A 16,073-nucleotide genomic window follows, 5' to 3' on the forward strand; every position below is an offset into this window, starting at 1 on the left:
AGATTACAATTTCAGCAGTTGTTGAGATCAGAGAGTGATTAATTCAGGTTTTGCTTTTTTTATCAACCCTAATTGCCTCTACAAACCTTCCGCCTCTCATTAAGCCTGGTGCTTCGCCCGGCAGTGAGATACGCATTAATACAAAAAAGGCAAACAGAAAGAAAATGAAAATTGCATTCCTAAAATACTTGGCATCCCTCACCAAAACTACACCTTGGCCCCCTGAGGGGGAAAAAATCTGCTTTTTTTCCCTAGGAAGTGCAGGACCAGGCAAACAAATAAGAGATTCCTGCTGGAATTGTCTTGGTGAATAGCAAAGCTGATGGAAGGATGGCACGGGAACCCCAAGCCCCTCGTTTGTGCCCAAAGAAGACCTGTGGGGTCCTTGGTGCTCTCTGAGCTTGTAGGTTTTTCTTGAAGACATTTCATTACCCAACTAGGTAACATCATCAGTGCTAGAAGGAAGGGGTGGGGTGGGGGGGTTGCAGAGTGGAACTGAAGGAGGACGAGGAGGACGGAACTGTGGGGTCCTTGGTGCTCTCTGACTTTGGTTGTTTTCTTGCAGGTGTTTCACAAGCAAACTAGGTAACAGCATCAGTGCACTGATGATGTTACCTAGTTGGGGTAATGAAAGTTCTGCAAGAAAAAAAAACCCCAAAGTCAAGAGAGCACCAAGGACCCCACAGTTCAAGCCGGAGCTACAACCATTCTCTCTGAACCAGAGCAGAAGGCAAGCTGACCTCGCCAGCAATGGCTCTGGATTCCAATTTCACTAATTGTCCCCTGGAAAGGCTACCCCGTTCGTTCGTCAGAGATGAGCCGCGGAACTAATTCCGCCTTGGCTCCGTGCAGCCTTCCTGCTGATTCCACCCCAAATCCTTTGAGGATCAGGGAGCAGGCTGACAATTAAATCACCCTAGATTGACGTCAAAGGCTCTTGGGTAAAAGCTGCTAAAAATAGGAGAGGGAATCGGGCCGGCTGACCCTCGGGGCTTACTCCGGGGGTCTCACTCGGGCAGTAGAAAATGCAGCAAGGTGAAAAGCAGGGGGGCAGAAGAGCTGCCTTCCCATCAGAGCAGCGGGAAAGGCAAAGATGTCTGCTCAAGCAAGCTCAGAAAGATGATGAAAAAGCCCACTGGGACCTGCGTTCCTATATCAACCTGTTGTCGTGTGTTACTGCAATTGGGTGGATCTGGTCTCAAGAGAGAGAGCAGTTCTGTGTGCGTGTGTGTTTGTGTGTGTGTGTGTGTGTGTGAGAGAGAGAGAGAGAGAGAGAGAGAGAGAAAGGGGGAGGAAGAGGAGGAGGGAGGGGGAGGGGAGGGAGGAGGAGGAGGAGAAGGAGGAGGAGGAGCAGAAGGAGAAGGAAAAGGAGGAGGAGGAGAAGGAGAAAAAGGAGAAGAAAAAGAAGGAGGAGAAGAAGGAGAAGGAGAAGAAGGAGGAGGGGGAGGAGGAGAAAAAGAAAAAATAGAAGAAGAGGAAGAAGAAGAAGAGGAGGAGGAGGAGGAGAAGAAGGAGGAGGAGGAGGAGAAAAAGAAATAGAAGAAGAAGAAGAAGAAGAAGAAGAAGAAGAAGAAGAAGAAGAAGAAGAAGAAGAAGAAGAAGAAGAAGAAGAAGAAGAAGAAGAAGAAGAAGAAGAGGAGGAGGAGGAGGAGGAGGAGGAGGAGGAGAAAAAGAAGAAAAAGAAAAAGAAGGAGGAGAAGAAGGAGGAGGAGAAGGAGGAGAAGGAGAAGAAGAAGAAGAAGGAGGAGGAGGAGGAGGAGGAGGAGGAGGAGGAGAAGAAGGAGGAGGAGAAGGAGGAGGAGGAGGAGGAGGAGGAGAAGAAAGTTTTATTAAATACAGTTCATATGATGACTCTTCTTAATTTTCTCCTCATACTACACCAAAAACCACCGTGGAACCTCGGGCCCCCCGGCTTTCTTTTTGCCAGCTTTGGGGCCCGACTCACCTCCCCTTTTCGAAGAGGACCTGGAAGACGTTGACCACTGCTTGGTTAGCACTCGCCGTGGCAAAGGTTCGTCAATATTGCTTGTGGCATCCACCACCTCGATGGATGGTGATATGGCCTTGGATTCCACACTGCGCTCATTCAGGGGGTCTTGAGGAAGGTGTGGTTCTAGATCAGGCTCGTTGATGCTGAACTGGGCCATCTTCTGAGCCAACATCAGCTGGGCCTCCTTCTCCAGCTGCCGGATATCCTCTATGGTGAGTCCGTACCATTCGTCCTGCCAGCACCAAGCCTGTCGGTGAGCCCTTACCATCACTTTCCGTAAACCTGGGGAAAGCCAAAACCAGCCCTCATCAACCAGCTGTCTTGAACTCATGTTAAGACAAGCCACAGAAGCTTCTCAAATAATGAAAACTTTCCATCTACCGATCCATTAAAGACAATCATTTGCTGGTTTCCATATTTTCTTCCCTGTGCCGATATAAATCCTTCCTTCCTGAAACTCTTGGAGAGAGTTCATGACGTTTCTGTAAGCTGTGAAGGTAGGTAGAACCTCTTGGGAAGGGCATACCTGTGTCTCACAGTTGAGATGGAGCTCTATTTGGGGACCTCATTTTCTGAGGAATGTATCTTTCTAGATTTGTTCAATTTCAGGATGTCTTGCATCCTGGGTCTGCAGACCACATCTTGAGTCAGTTTATACGGATTCTGCTGGAGAGTCCAATGGGCAATACCTCTCCGGGCCCAGCCTCCCAGATGTGCAGACTAATTCCCAGAATTCTAGGCAACAGCTGCAGAATTCTGGAAATTGAAATGCTTGTGTGCATGTGAAGAGTTAACCCAAGTTGCCTTACGTTGTTCCATAGTAGTTAGAAGAACAACGAGGTGTTGGGCTTTCTTCCACCGTTCTTCCGGATCTTTGGTCCTCTGGTCTTTGAGAACTTCCTCCCCCAAAATATCAGGGGGGTCAAGATGACACTCTCTCAAATTCTAGGAACGGAACACATCTGGAGGATGGCCAGGCTCAACCAGGCAGTCCTGAAATGCCTGTCACTGGGCAGGCTAAGACAGGACCCTCCTGAATGAACGGGACTCAAGGTGGAGACCCCGAGGTCAAAGACTCACCAACATCATGGATGAAACGCTCAATTTTCGACTGCATCCCCCAGTAACGAAATTCCACCTTGCAGAGTTTATAGGCACACATGATGGGATATTTCCCGGGTTTATTCGTGTGCTCTTTGATCCAGTCTTCTGGCAGAGGGCCCCTGGCCGTCTTGGCTGATTTAAATATCTTCGGGTCCTCCTCTGATTTGTATTCGTGGGGTGGGACGGGATCCTTAACAATATCAATAGGATCTAAACGGGGGGGGGGGGGGGAAATACACAGAATAAATACAGGCAAGCCACAGGAAACTGTCCCTCAACAACCTTTTGCTAAAGGTTTGTTGCCTTTGGACAGCTGTAGAAACAGCACAATCGTCTCCACCCCTTTCTATTTACACAAGAAGATTCTGGTTGTTTAAACAGTTTATTCAAAGTTGGCAGAAGCTGGGTGGCCTCAATTTCCCCTGGAGAAGGCAGCAAGAACATCTCTCTTCTTCCACATATCAGGAGAAGCCATCTTAACTATCACCTCTTTCTAAAAGGGCACCATATTCTAACAGGTTAAACCCAATGGAGAGGCTGCAACGACATCAAGAGGCCGATGCATACTTCTGCCAAAAGTAGAGATTTTCCTACTAGAAAAGATCTCTTCTCCTATCAAAGTCACAGAACAACAAAATTGGAAGGGACCTTGGAGGTCTTCTAGTCCAACTCCCTACTCAGGCAGGAGACCCTCTACCATTGCAGACAAATGGTTGTCCAATCTCTTCATAAAAACCTCCAGTGTTGGAGGGAAATCATTCCACCGATTAATTAGGTTGCTTCTCTCCTTGATTAGTTTCCATCAGTTGATTCTTGTCCTGGCTTCAGGTGCTTTGGAGAATAGGTTGACCCCCCCCCTTCTTTATGGCAGCCCCTCAGATATTGGAACTCTGCTATCATGTCACCCCTAGTCCTTCTTTTCATTAAACTAGACCTACCCAATCCCTGCAATTCCCAGTTGCAATGTATGGCAGTGAAAGCTGGACCATAAGAAAGGCTGAGCGCCAAAGAATGGAGGCCTTTGAACTATAGTGCTGGAGAAGACTCCTGTGAGTCCCTTGGACTGCAAGGCGATCAAACCGGTCAGTCCTAGAGGAGATCAACCCTGACTGCTCTTTAGAAGGCCAGATCCTGAAGCTAAAACTCAAATACTTTGGCCACCTGATGAGAAGGAAGGACTCCCTGGAGAAGAGCCTCATGCTGGGAAAGATTGAGGGCAAGAGAAGAAGGGGACGACAGAGAATGAGGTGGCTGGATGGAGTCACTGAAGCAGGAGGCGTGAGCTTAAAGGGACTCCAGAAGATGGCGGAGGACAGGAAGGCCTGGAGGAAGGTTGTCCACGGGGTCGCAATGGGTCGGACACAACTTTGCAGCTAACAACAACAACACCCAATCCCTGCAACCGTTCTTTGTAGGTTTTATCTATCTCTCAGGTCAAATGGGAAACAGCAGGGAGCAATTTGAGTCCCGTCACCATTTTATGCAATTATTCACAAGAATTATCCCCATTTTGCCAAGGTTTGAGGAAGGCCAATCACAGCTGAAACCTAGGAACGGGACTCACCTGTCCGCCCACACCAGCAACTGTAAGATAGAAATTAAAATTTGGGGGAAAGCTCACAACCCACCCAGAACGGTCAGCCTCTTCTCTGCAGGGGAAAGATTGAAGACGTTGGCTTGCTCTCCTGAGTCGGATATATAATAGGTTTCAATATCGATGGAGAATTTCTCCACAAATGGACAGGTGTACCTGAGGAAGAAGAAAAAGAGCAGTCTCAAAAGCTCAAAGATTAAAAACCTCTTCACCTCAAAACCATGTGTAATAAAGGCAGCTGTTTTCCTAAGGAAAAAGCCAGCAAAATAAATTAAAAGGCCTCCAGGATTCGCAGAGTAGCACAGAATTTCATTAGCGCTTCAGCTTTCAAAAAGCTTGCTTTTTTTTTGGCCAACGGGGCAGATTTGGAGAAACTAAAAACGACATTTTTTCTCCACATATAAATGCTACCTTGGATGTTGTAGATAGCCAATTACTTTCTAATCAGAGGGGGGTGGGTGGGAAATCCTGCTATGCTTTGTGGTGAAGTCCAGTGCCATTCCTGCTACACGCCAGCCGGAAAAATGGTTGCAGAGATGTGGGTCAGCCTTAACGCTTGATCTCGTGTTCCCAAATCCTGGTCTGCCACTTCAGAGGCTCTTTGCAAACCAACAAACCAAGGGGGTAAAGATTCAGGGAAAAAATTGCTGGGTGGTACCTCGTCCTCGTGTAAGGATATGCATTCCAGGATTCCTCTTCAACTCGGAGGGCAGCCTTTGGGAGTATTGATCGAAACCAGCTGGGAATGTGCATACCAATATGATAGACTTTATGAGTGTACTGCCCATCGCCACCTGGGCCATCGGTATACGGTCGGTTTTCCAAAATCTCTACGCCACTGCCTTCACCGCAAGTCTCCTCCCGGCTCTTTTTCTGAAGTTAGAGGAATAGATAGGCAGATGAATATCAATATTATTAAGCTAAGAATGGCTGAAAGGGGGACATCCAAATAAATCTGTCTCTCGGGGCCGCAAAATGTCACCTGGGAAATTAGGAATAATTTTCTATTTCTTGTCCATGCATTATCAGGATGGGTAGCACGAGAAGTAACCCTTATGAAACAATTATAATAATAATAATAATAATAAAAACAGCAGAAGCCTGTTCTTTCATTTCCCTGCTCCCTCCCTTCCTTTCATTTGTGTTTTGTAAGTGGTTTTTAAAGAGGCTGCTACTTTGGGAATTGAACACAAGCTGAGATCTGAGTTATGAATTGACTGTAAAAAGACTTTGGTAATGACCTTTTATTTTGGCAGGCAAACAAGAGAAAGCTACGTTTAACAAAAAAGAATGATTAATAATGATGGGGGGGGGGAAAACATGCATAAGAAAGGGACATTAAATTTACAACATTGACTTGAGGGCCACGTGAAATTCTGTAGAACAACGCAAACAACAAGGGATGCCATGGAAAAGTGCAAAGAAGGTCACATTTATATGACAGCAAAATAAATTTTATAATTTTTAAGGTTCTGTTGCTATTGATCTCAAAACGCTAACAGCAGCCAGGAATAGGGTGAACAGCATCATGTCTCTTCCCAGCTAACTGCTTTACAAAAATTGATCAACTACTTTTTTCAAGCAGAAAACCAGAAGCTTTTCAAATAATAAAAACCTTCCATTCATCAAGCCATACAAAAAGGAAAAGCTATCGTTTGCTAGCAATGCTCCTTCGTTTATGTGTTCATTACACCTGGTGTGCATTTAGTTGGCTGTCACAAACAAATCTGAACAATGGCTATTGGGAAACGTTCCTGGCTGCCAAACCAGGAACCTTCTGTTTCCTTCTGTTTCTCTTAAAACACCACTAGAAGCAGTGGGAAGGAAGGAAGGAAGGAAGGAAGGAAGGAAGGAAGGAAGGAAGGAAGGAAGGAAGGAAGGAAGGAAGGGATTCACAAAAAGAGGAGATGGATGAATGGACAAACATCTCACTGAGTGGATGTGCCAAATGCACAATTGGGATCAAAGACCATCCAAGTCACACAATGCTTTCTAAAAGCTAAGTTTGGAAGGAGAGCAACATGATATTGATGGCTAAGCCACCTTTCAAACAGATGACCTTCTGAAGTTCAAATTCATCTCATCTCCCGAAGTCTAAGCTCTTGTGGTCAGATAAGGAGTTGGCATTAGCCATGTAGAATCTAAGGTAGGGGTGTCTAACCTTGGCAACGTTAAGACTTGTGGACTTCAACTCCCAGAATTCCCCAGCCAACATGGGAGTTGAAGTCCACAGGTCTTAAAATTGCCAAGGTTGGACACCTCTACTCAAGGGCTTCAAGACCCACCACTCAAAGTTTTCTGCTTTTCTTAAGAAAGGGAGAAATTTAAGCTACTCCACTCTGGGGGCCTCTAGCATCTCACCAGACACTCCCCCCTTCTCTAATGTTAGATTTCCAGGGCAAACAGGGACTCATCTAAAGCAACAACACTAAATGACTCACAACAAAAAACCTAGAGAAGCAAAGAACTGATGGTGGAAAGAATTACAGTCACTTAAAAAGCTTTTATGGAAATCCATCTCCGGGCAGAGGGAAATCGAGTTAGGCAGGATTCAGCACATGGTCCTGCCGTTGTTATAAGAGCCACCCCAATAGATGTCAAACAAGCCATCGGTCATCTGCTGGGGACAGCCAGAAATAACAGGATGCAAAGGACAGCTGGTTCACAAGTCAAAGAGAGAAACTGGAGTGACCTTTGGGAAGACCGCAGGAGGGACATTCCGATGGGACATGTTGGCTTCCAGGATGAATACACAACAGTAGAGTTGGAAGGGACCCTGGAGATCATCTAGTCCAGCCCCTTGCTCAAGCAGGAAGCCTTATACCATTTCAGACAAGTGTCTGTCTAGTCTCTTCTTAAAAGTCTCCAGTGACAGAACACGCAAAAGGCAAGTTGTTCCATTGATCAATTGCCCTCACGGTCAAGACATTTCTCCCAAGTCCTAGGTTGGTTGCCTCCTTGATTAGTTTCCATCCTTTGCTTCTTGTTCTGCAAGTTCAGGTGCTTTGGAAAATAGGCTTCCTTTCCTTTGTGGCAGCCCCTGAAATGTTGGAGCACTGCTATCATGTCACCTCTAGTCCTTCTTTTTTTTCTAGATTGGCCATACCCAAATCCTGCAACTGTTCTTCCTATGGACCTGTGGACTTCTACTCCCAGAATTCTGGGAATAGAAGTCCACAGGTCTTAAAGTGGACAAGGTTGGACACCTCCAAGACCTTCCATTTCCAGCGTTCCTCACAAGTGTAATTCTGAAACATTGGAGGTGCCACCTCCGCTAGGACCCTTCAGTCAGGCTCCAGCTGTTATTCTCACAAGTGGAAAATCACACAGGCAACAACTGATGGGAGCGCCCGGCTGTGAAACCAAGACCAGAAGTCACCATCTTTTGAAGCCTACAATTAAGCTTGCCCTAAACATTTAACGCAAGAAAGCCTCTCCATGAAAACCCATGAAGACACCATCACAAAGCACAAAGCCCAGCCAGGGAAGCAAATAATACACACAGCCCACAAAGTTAAAAAAACCCACAAAGCCAATTCTACCTATCTGCACACTACAAACATTGCCTTATTGTTAAAAAAAAATCTCTGTTTTTCTATCAAGCTCTCCTTCGTAACCAAGGCCGTTTTTCTTCCCCCTTCTATGTTTATGTATGTGCCGTCGTTCTACTGTCACTGTAATTGCAGTATCAGTGAGCAAGTTGACAGTGAACGAGAAGCCACACCGTGTGATCGATCAATTTGCACACGCTACTGGGGACAAGGTTTTGGAGGAGGCGGGCCAAGTGACAATACAAAACTGGAGTCCCCTGGGTGGGACCCTCCCCTCCTTGCCCCCGAGGTCTTTTTTCCACTCCTGCAAATCTGCACCCCCACATTACCCTGGGATGCTGCAACCGTTGTAAATATGAGTCAGTTGCCGAGTGTCCGAATTTTGATCCCTTGACCACAGGGATGCTGCCACAGTTGTGAGTGTCAAAAAATGGTCATAAGCCATTTTTTTCCAGTGCCGTGTTCACTTTGAATGGTCACTGAATGAACTGTTGTAAGCCGAGGAATTACCTGTATGAATTCCTCATTTGCTTAAACAAGCAGCAGTCTACACTTAAATCACGGCGGAGGCTTATCCATTACGAGCTTTTGGGGGCTGGATCCCATCATCACTCCAGAAAAGACTTGAAATGAATGTTAAAACAAACTAAGATTGCATGGTTAAAACCAGATTTTGTTCCCAGCTTGAAAAACTGGCTCGCTCATTTCTCAGTTCCAATACGCGGAGGTCCAAAATGCCACTTGCAGCAAAATATAGCAGCGACCAGTCAGGAGAAACACCAGGGCCAGGGTGTGCTTGTCACAGAGGCAAGATTTGTGAAGTCTAGCATCTTGCAAAGCAGAAAGAAACAGAAATGTGTCAGACACACCTAGTTAGGGATGTGAGCTCCTTTAGCGGAGAGCGGTAATTAAGCAAATGCCTAAAGACAACACCCTGCTACTAATGGTTTTTGACAGCATTACCCACCACCGAAGATGCTTTACAGTCCGAGATCTCTAGGTAAACATGATGCTGCAGTCATTTGTGTGCCATGAATGAACTGAATCGATTAATCAATAGATTACAGTTTGCAAGACAGATTATCTTCTTCAGATCAGGAGGATGCATAACAGGCAAGGGCATCCAATGCACCAGTTCGGCATTTTTTTTGGCCATACCATTGGACACTCCTGCTTCAGATTATTTATTTTTTTAAAAATGGTAAAGATAAAAAAAGATAAAGGAAGGCGGAGTCAAGAGAGGAATCAGTCTGGAGTCATTATGTTGCCAGAAACGGTCGAAGTCCAACCCCTCTTGAATTCTGTTGACTCATCATGATGATGATGGTAATGATGATAATGTTATCCACTCATCTCTCTCAAAGTCTTCCGATCTTGCACCCTTTCTTTGAGTTGTTCTATGCTCTGGCTGCTGTCAGCATTGATGGTGCCTTGACTCTTATCTAGTGCCAATTTAGTGCTGATTGTTAAGTTGACTAAATTCTTGCTTATAGCAATAAGTCTTCTAACTGGAACTTGACGTGTGGTCAGCCGATTCTTCACGCCTGATAGAAAATATCTGACTCCACCCTAAGCTGATTCAAGAGGTGGGCTGCAAGGCTAACCCATCCACCCCTTCCTTTTAATTTTTCTCCACTGCAGATGTACAAAATCAGATCAATGTTGAAAACCAGCCCCCTTCAGAAAGGAATCAAAAGGCTTACTAAAATGGGATTTCCCACGTCTCTTTCAACTTCCCTCTTCAATTCCCTTTCTTTCTGTGCCCCGAGACAGCTCTTGTTTTATTGACTCTGACCGCACCGGGGTAGCGAGCCCGCCAGTGTCTTAAGCTCCAATATCTGTATCCATAGTGATGAGACTGCCTCGCCAATCTGATGGATGTAGCTCAGACGCTGCGTATCGCACAAGGCGTTCGTGTTGACAGCAGATCAAATGATGTCACCAGTGGCCGTGGACAAAATCTGGGTCTGCCTCAGAGGCTCAGCTTTGACAGTGTGGTGGATCTGAAGTGGAGAGGCGGGTTGGGACAAAGTAGGGCAGGGCCCAATTTGGAGAGAACGAAAGCAGCCATCCAACCCAGCTTAAACAGACCGTTCTTGATAAAATTCCTTTTTTAAAAAAAAAGGAACGTGGATTTATTGTGCCTGGCTTCGTTGTTTAAGCATTCCCTTGGATAAAGCGATGACTCGTGCTCACCAAGCAGAAAGAACCGTAGTTACCTTGAAAGGTATAGGCTGGACGTTTAGAAATAATTAGCATAATTTAAATGGAAACATGTCCCACCTCTCCAGCTTAAGAGGCTTGCTCTGGCAAAGATAGGAATCGAAGCCTGATGTATCCAGTGGACATCAGAGAAGAGGAAGGCTGTACTAAGGGTGTGTAATATTAACACAACCTGGCAAAAACATAAGCAGGAGGCAATAGTCCCAGGAAAGTCCATAACCAGGGGGTGAAGATAGCAAACTTTGCACAGAGAGGCTTTCTGGACAATTGTCAGTAACAATACTTGGTGGAGCCTCAATCAAACCTTTATCACGGTCCTAGACCGGCATAGGAAGGGTAGAATACGAACAATTAATCATGTTTAAATTCAAACAGAATCTAAAAGAGGTAAGAGGGAACAACTTAACGCAGACCAACTCAGGAGCCAAAGCTTCTAAATTTCAACCTGGAAACTATTTTGTGCTCCACAATTGGCCACCAGTGGTGGTCAGGCTGGCTGAAGAGACTGTTTTGGCCCCTCTCTTCCGAGAGTCATGGAAAGCTTCTGAGAAGTGCAGTTGTTATGTGATGCTTCTAACCTTTGGCAGGTATGATTGTCCTTCTCAGAAGAGCGGCAGATGGCCTGGGTCAACCGCGGTCAATGGAAATCAGCTGCAGTGGACAACCCACCAACAGGTTTGAGGTAGTGGTGGAACAGAGTTGCTTGCAGAGGGAGAGAAAGACAAGGAGGCTTGTTAAGGGCTCCACCTTGGGGGAAGCTCAGAGCAGATGGCCTTGAGATCCATACGAGTCATCTGGACAACCTTACAAGGACAAGATATATTTTTTCCCCCAGCTCTTATTATGGGCAGCCATCTGGACAGGCTTGGCTGTATTTCTCCAAAAACACAGATAAACAGCAGACTTTCAAGAGGCATTAATTGATGTCCTAGTTTGGAGACGCTCGGATCACATTTCCCGGGAAGCTGGAAAATGTTCTGATGGCTTCAAGTTGGTGGTCACGATGGCGGAAGACAGGAAGCACCTCAAAAGGATTTAGCACTTTGTTTAAATGTTATTTGTTTATTACATTTATATGGGGCTCCTCCTGTGGTTTGAGGTGATTCTGGGCAACGCAAGGTGGTCTGCATTAAATCGTCACCATCACCATCTTGTCCTCTAAGCCAAAAGAAACAACTCTTATAGGAAACGTGGATTCTTCAAAAAGTACATTACGTTTTGCCAGAAAGCCCCAGAACAAAATGCTGAAAGACCATCTTTCTTATTAGGCATTCCTTTTATGAAGAATGCAGGTGGTCCTCCACTTAGAACAATTCATTTAGTGACCATTCAAAGTGAGACACATGTGTGTAATGTGTAGTTCATCCTTAGGTCCCGCTTGAAATTAAGAGCACTGACAGTGCTCAGAAATAGGGCCTAGGCTTGTCTGGAGGACGCTCACGATCAAATCTGTTTTTCTAATCGTAAAAAAAAACCTTAAAAAAAGAAGAAAGAAATAGGGAAGAAGATTCTCCAGGATCTCTGTCAGGTACCTGAATATTTGCAAAAAAAAGATGAATTGCTTCAATTATATAGCTCCTGCTGCTTTGCAGAAAATGGGAGAGAAAAATGTGTCTTCTCCAGATGGCTGAGCTCACCAAAAAGATCAATGGCTTTGCATCAGATGGAAGAAAACACCCACCCCGGCCCCCGTTCAGCCTAGCGAGGGGAATGAGCTTTTCACATGATTGTCGCTCCCAAAAGAAGCAACCTTTCCCGTTGTTTTTTTTCAAAGGTGAGAGACAGGCAAAGCCCCAGGGACCTGAGACCATTTCAAGAGATTTTTGCTTTTTCTTCTCTGGGGATAAATACTTTCCAAATATTCTTAAATGGGTCGAGAGTCCAGATCTTGGAGATGTTTCCCCTTTGTTCCCTTCCACTGGAGACGTGTCTGATGTGTTGGGCCTCCCGAGAATTAACCAGAGTTTAGCCTCATCTAGGGAAAGATGACAAATCTTGGCTCACTTGCCGCTTTGAAGAACGTACAGAATAACGGAGTTGAAAGGGACCTTGGAGGCCTTCTAGTCCAACCCTCTGCTTAGGCAGGAGACCCTATAACGTGATGGAGCCTCCAATGATGGAGCACCCACAACTTCTGGAGGCTCCACTGATTAATTGTTTTAACTGTCAGGAAATTTCTCCTTAATTCTAGGTTGCTTCTCTCCTTGATTAGTTTCCATCCTTTGCTTCTTGTCCTGCAGATTCAGGTGCTTTGGTGAATAGTTTGACTCCCTCTTCTTTGGGGCAGCCCCTGAGATATTGAAACGCTGCTATCATGTCCCCCCGCCCCCCCTTCTCTTCATTAAACTAGACATACCCAATTCCAGCAACTGTTCCTTATATGTTTTAGCCTCCAGCCCCCTAGGAGCCTTGGCGGAGCAGTGGGCTAATGCCTCCTTAAGTAACACCAGCTGCCTGCAATTAGCGCAGGTTCGAGTCCCACCAGGCTCAAGGTTGACTCAGCCTTCCATCCTTCCGAGGTAGGTAAAATGAGGACCCAGATTGTTGGGGGCAATTAAGCTGACTTTGTAATAATGCCGCTTGGGGTGTGTGTGAAAGCCCTAATAAGCAGGCATATACATAGAATGAAGGCTACTGCTAAGCTTGTAAGCCGCCCTGAGTCTTCAGAGAAGGGCGGGATATAAATGGGATTAAAATAAAATAAAAATAAAAATAATCATCTTTGTTGCTCTTCTTCTGCACTCTTTCCAGAGTCTCAACGTTTCAGGGGACCTTTAGAAGACCCCCCCCCCCGGGTGACATTTCTTTCTCCAGCTACAAAGGCCCCTCGTGATTTCTCTCCAAGGAATCTGAACTACAGAAGCAGACAAGCTGTGTGCAAGCACAACCTGTCAGCACATCGTGCAACACTTTCGGACGATGTTGCTGGCAGATACAGTTAAGCGTGGACTTTTCTAAAGGGTGTGAAAGACGAGGCAGAGCCAATAGGGACGAAGATATGATCATCCCGGCAGCTTGGCATTTTCTCCATGGAGTTCCTGCCTCTCCGACATCTGGAGTTCCTTTTATAGTTTACTGTAGCACATAAAAGCATCTGGCTTCTCATAAAATGTGTCGGTCGGAAAAGGGGCGATCCAATTTACTCTGTTTTTTGGCAACCCAAAAGGAACCTAGTTTTCCTTCTAGAAAGAAAACAAGTGAGCACCTTCTGCTGCTGTTCATCTTTTGCTCAAATGGACAACTGGATGGAGAACTTATGAACAATGTACAACGGTGTGTCTCAAAGATGGGTGGATTTCAACTCCCAGAATTCCCAGGCCCAGCATTCATGGACTTCAACTCCCAGCATGGCTGGGCTAAGAAACTCTGGGAATTGAAGTCCGCCTGTCTTAAAGGGCCAACTTTGAGAAAGGACTGGGGAATTCTGGGAACTGAAATGCTAATCTGTAGCGTGCGATAACACGCCGTTTCCTTGGGGGCCCAAAGAACAACTGGCAAAGGTCTCACGACGAATTCTCTTCCCACATGAGAAGGACATCTGATGGAAAAGGGTGGGAGTTGAACGGTGGTCCCTAAAATCTAATCAGCAAAAACCAATGCGAAGCCAGATCTGTTGATCTGCAATCGATCCGAGAGTACATTAAACCCACGGCTGTAATGTGAAATTAATACTAATTGATGGAAACTGTAAGCCTCACCCTTCCGCCTGGCCAATTATCTACATGGCAGGTTCCCAAGATGAAAAACAAAATAATCCCACAGAGGGAGACTGATGTGGGGAAGGGAGAGGCAAGCCCCACAGGGGCATTCTGGAGGAGAAAAAGAGCACGCAAGGAAGCAAGTGATCCCAGATAATTCATTCCACCTTAGTCCAAGAAAAGCTATCGTTGGATAGAGAGATGGGCAGCGTATATATTTAATAAATGAAATAAAATAACTAAAATCCTGCCCTGTACCTGAGTTTCTTGTCTCTTAAATCTGAAGAAGCAAAGGATGCTGAGGCTTTAGCTGCTGCTCACCCTAAATTCAAGGAGGGGTTGCTGTCAAAGTGCTCAACAAATGCCTTGGTGGTAGTGGCCTAACCTAACAATGGCTTCCCTTCCCCTTAGCAGGATTCGCATGAAAGAAACTGGGTGTAGAGGAACAGAGAAATGGCTCTCTAAGGGGAATGCGTAGGCTGTTAGTAAAACATGAGCTCCGTGGCAGAAGAAAGGAAAGTGCAAATAAGAAACTAAAGGTTGCCCCATCTTGATGCTCTTTATTATATCTCCTCCTCCTCCTCCTCCTCCTCCTCCTCCTCCTCCTCCTCTCCCCCCCCCCTTCCTTACAAGCACTGATGTTACCTAGCTGGGTCATGAAATGTCTGCCAGAAGACAACCAAGCTCAGAGAGCCCTGAGGATCCCTCGTTTCAATCCTGAGCTACAAATATTCTCCTTTATTATTACAGGCTTCTGTTATTACAACCAATAGCAATAAAATAATAATAATAATTTTATTTGTATACCGCCCTTCTCCCGAAGGACTCAGGGCGGTGAACAGGGCAATACATGTTAAAAGTCGTGCATTTCTTCTTAAGGTCTCTCTTTCTTGACCTCAAAGGTTGATCTTGGGCAAATTTGGGCCATTCAGTGCCAGCTCCCTCTTGTTCCAAGTGGCCCTTAGAGATCCACGCAAGAGGAAAAGCTTGCCGGCTCATGGGCAGAGAGGCAAGTGAGAAAAATGCCCCTGGATGGCAATCCGTACTATCTGCAGCAAGCAAAACTTAATTTCCTTGATCAGAGGCTGAAATCACCCACGGCAACAGAGAGAGTGAAATACACGGGCGAACCCGAGAGAAGTGGAATAGTTTTAAAAATAGAATTTCAAATGCCGAACAAACATGATCGGGCCAGGCCCATCTCTCTCACACAAGACAAGCATTGAAAAGACAGTTCTTGAATAAATGCGTAGTTAAAAGCACAACGACTTTTTTCTTCTTCTTTATAATACAGGTTGGTGAGCCTGCTGTTCAATTTTTCATGGTTTGCGGGCTTCACCTCCTCCTCTTGCATTCTGTTTTAAACATCTAATTTAAATTTGAGGAGGACGTAATCACATGCCCATTTTCAAAAGCAAACCAGCTTTGGGTGAAAAACCAAGGGGAAGCCAAGAAGAGCTAAAGAAGCCGCAGCTAAGAGGTGGGGGTGGGGGGTGGGGGGTGCAGGTTGACTGAATTGGTCTTAAGGCCATTTTTCCATTGACACATGTAGTAGATAATTCCTGCCAATGTCCAGAGAAGTTCTGCAGAACTCAAAGGCCACCCTGCTCCAAGTGTAGTGAGTTCAAATCCTATTTCTGGAAATCCCGTCTCTGGTGTCTTTTGAAAAGAAGTCGGCAGGCCATCCCTCAAGGAGGGTCCTCTTACTTTTCCTGAATAATGTAGGGGGTGGATTAGAATGGTCTTAAGGGTCCCTTCCATCTCTTATTTTTCCCAGATTCTACTATTATTTTTGTAGGAGAAGGACAGGGGTGGAGTCAAGCAAGGAATCAGCCTGGAGGCATTACAGTCCCACAAGCAGTCTAAGTCCGATGCCTCTTGAATTCTGTCGACTCTTACCTAGCACCAATTTA

The 16,073-nt window shown here is 45.7% G+C and overlaps 1 protein-coding gene across 4 annotated transcripts in view; it reads right to left on the reverse strand.

Moving 5' to 3' along the window:
• PITPNM2 (phosphatidylinositol transfer protein membrane associated 2) overlaps positions 1-16,073 on the reverse strand; it is a 75,597-nt gene that overhangs the window by 24,351 nt on the left and 35,173 nt on the right. For 3 of the 4 annotated variants that reach the window (XM_083373488.1, XM_083373487.1, XM_083373486.1), the window contains 4 exons: positions 5,347-5,561; positions 4,723-4,844; positions 3,071-3,304; positions 1,946-2,272 (listed from right to left, as the gene is read on the reverse strand). In XM_083373488.1, the coding sequence (XP_083229614.1) occupies positions 1,946-2,272; positions 3,071-3,304; positions 4,723-4,844; positions 5,347-5,441 (778 nt within the window). In that variant the 5' untranslated portion in view covers positions 5,442-5,561. Of the gene's footprint in view, positions 1-1,945; positions 2,273-3,070; positions 3,305-4,722; positions 4,845-5,346; positions 5,562-16,073 lie in introns of those variants that run through there. The other variant, XM_083373489.1, reaches the window with a different exon arrangement.

The sequence above is a fragment of the Vipera ursinii genome, assembly GCF_947247035.1.
Source record: "Vipera ursinii genome assembly, chromosome: 14".
NCBI lineage: Eukaryota > Metazoa > Chordata > Lepidosauria > Squamata > Viperidae > Vipera > Vipera ursinii.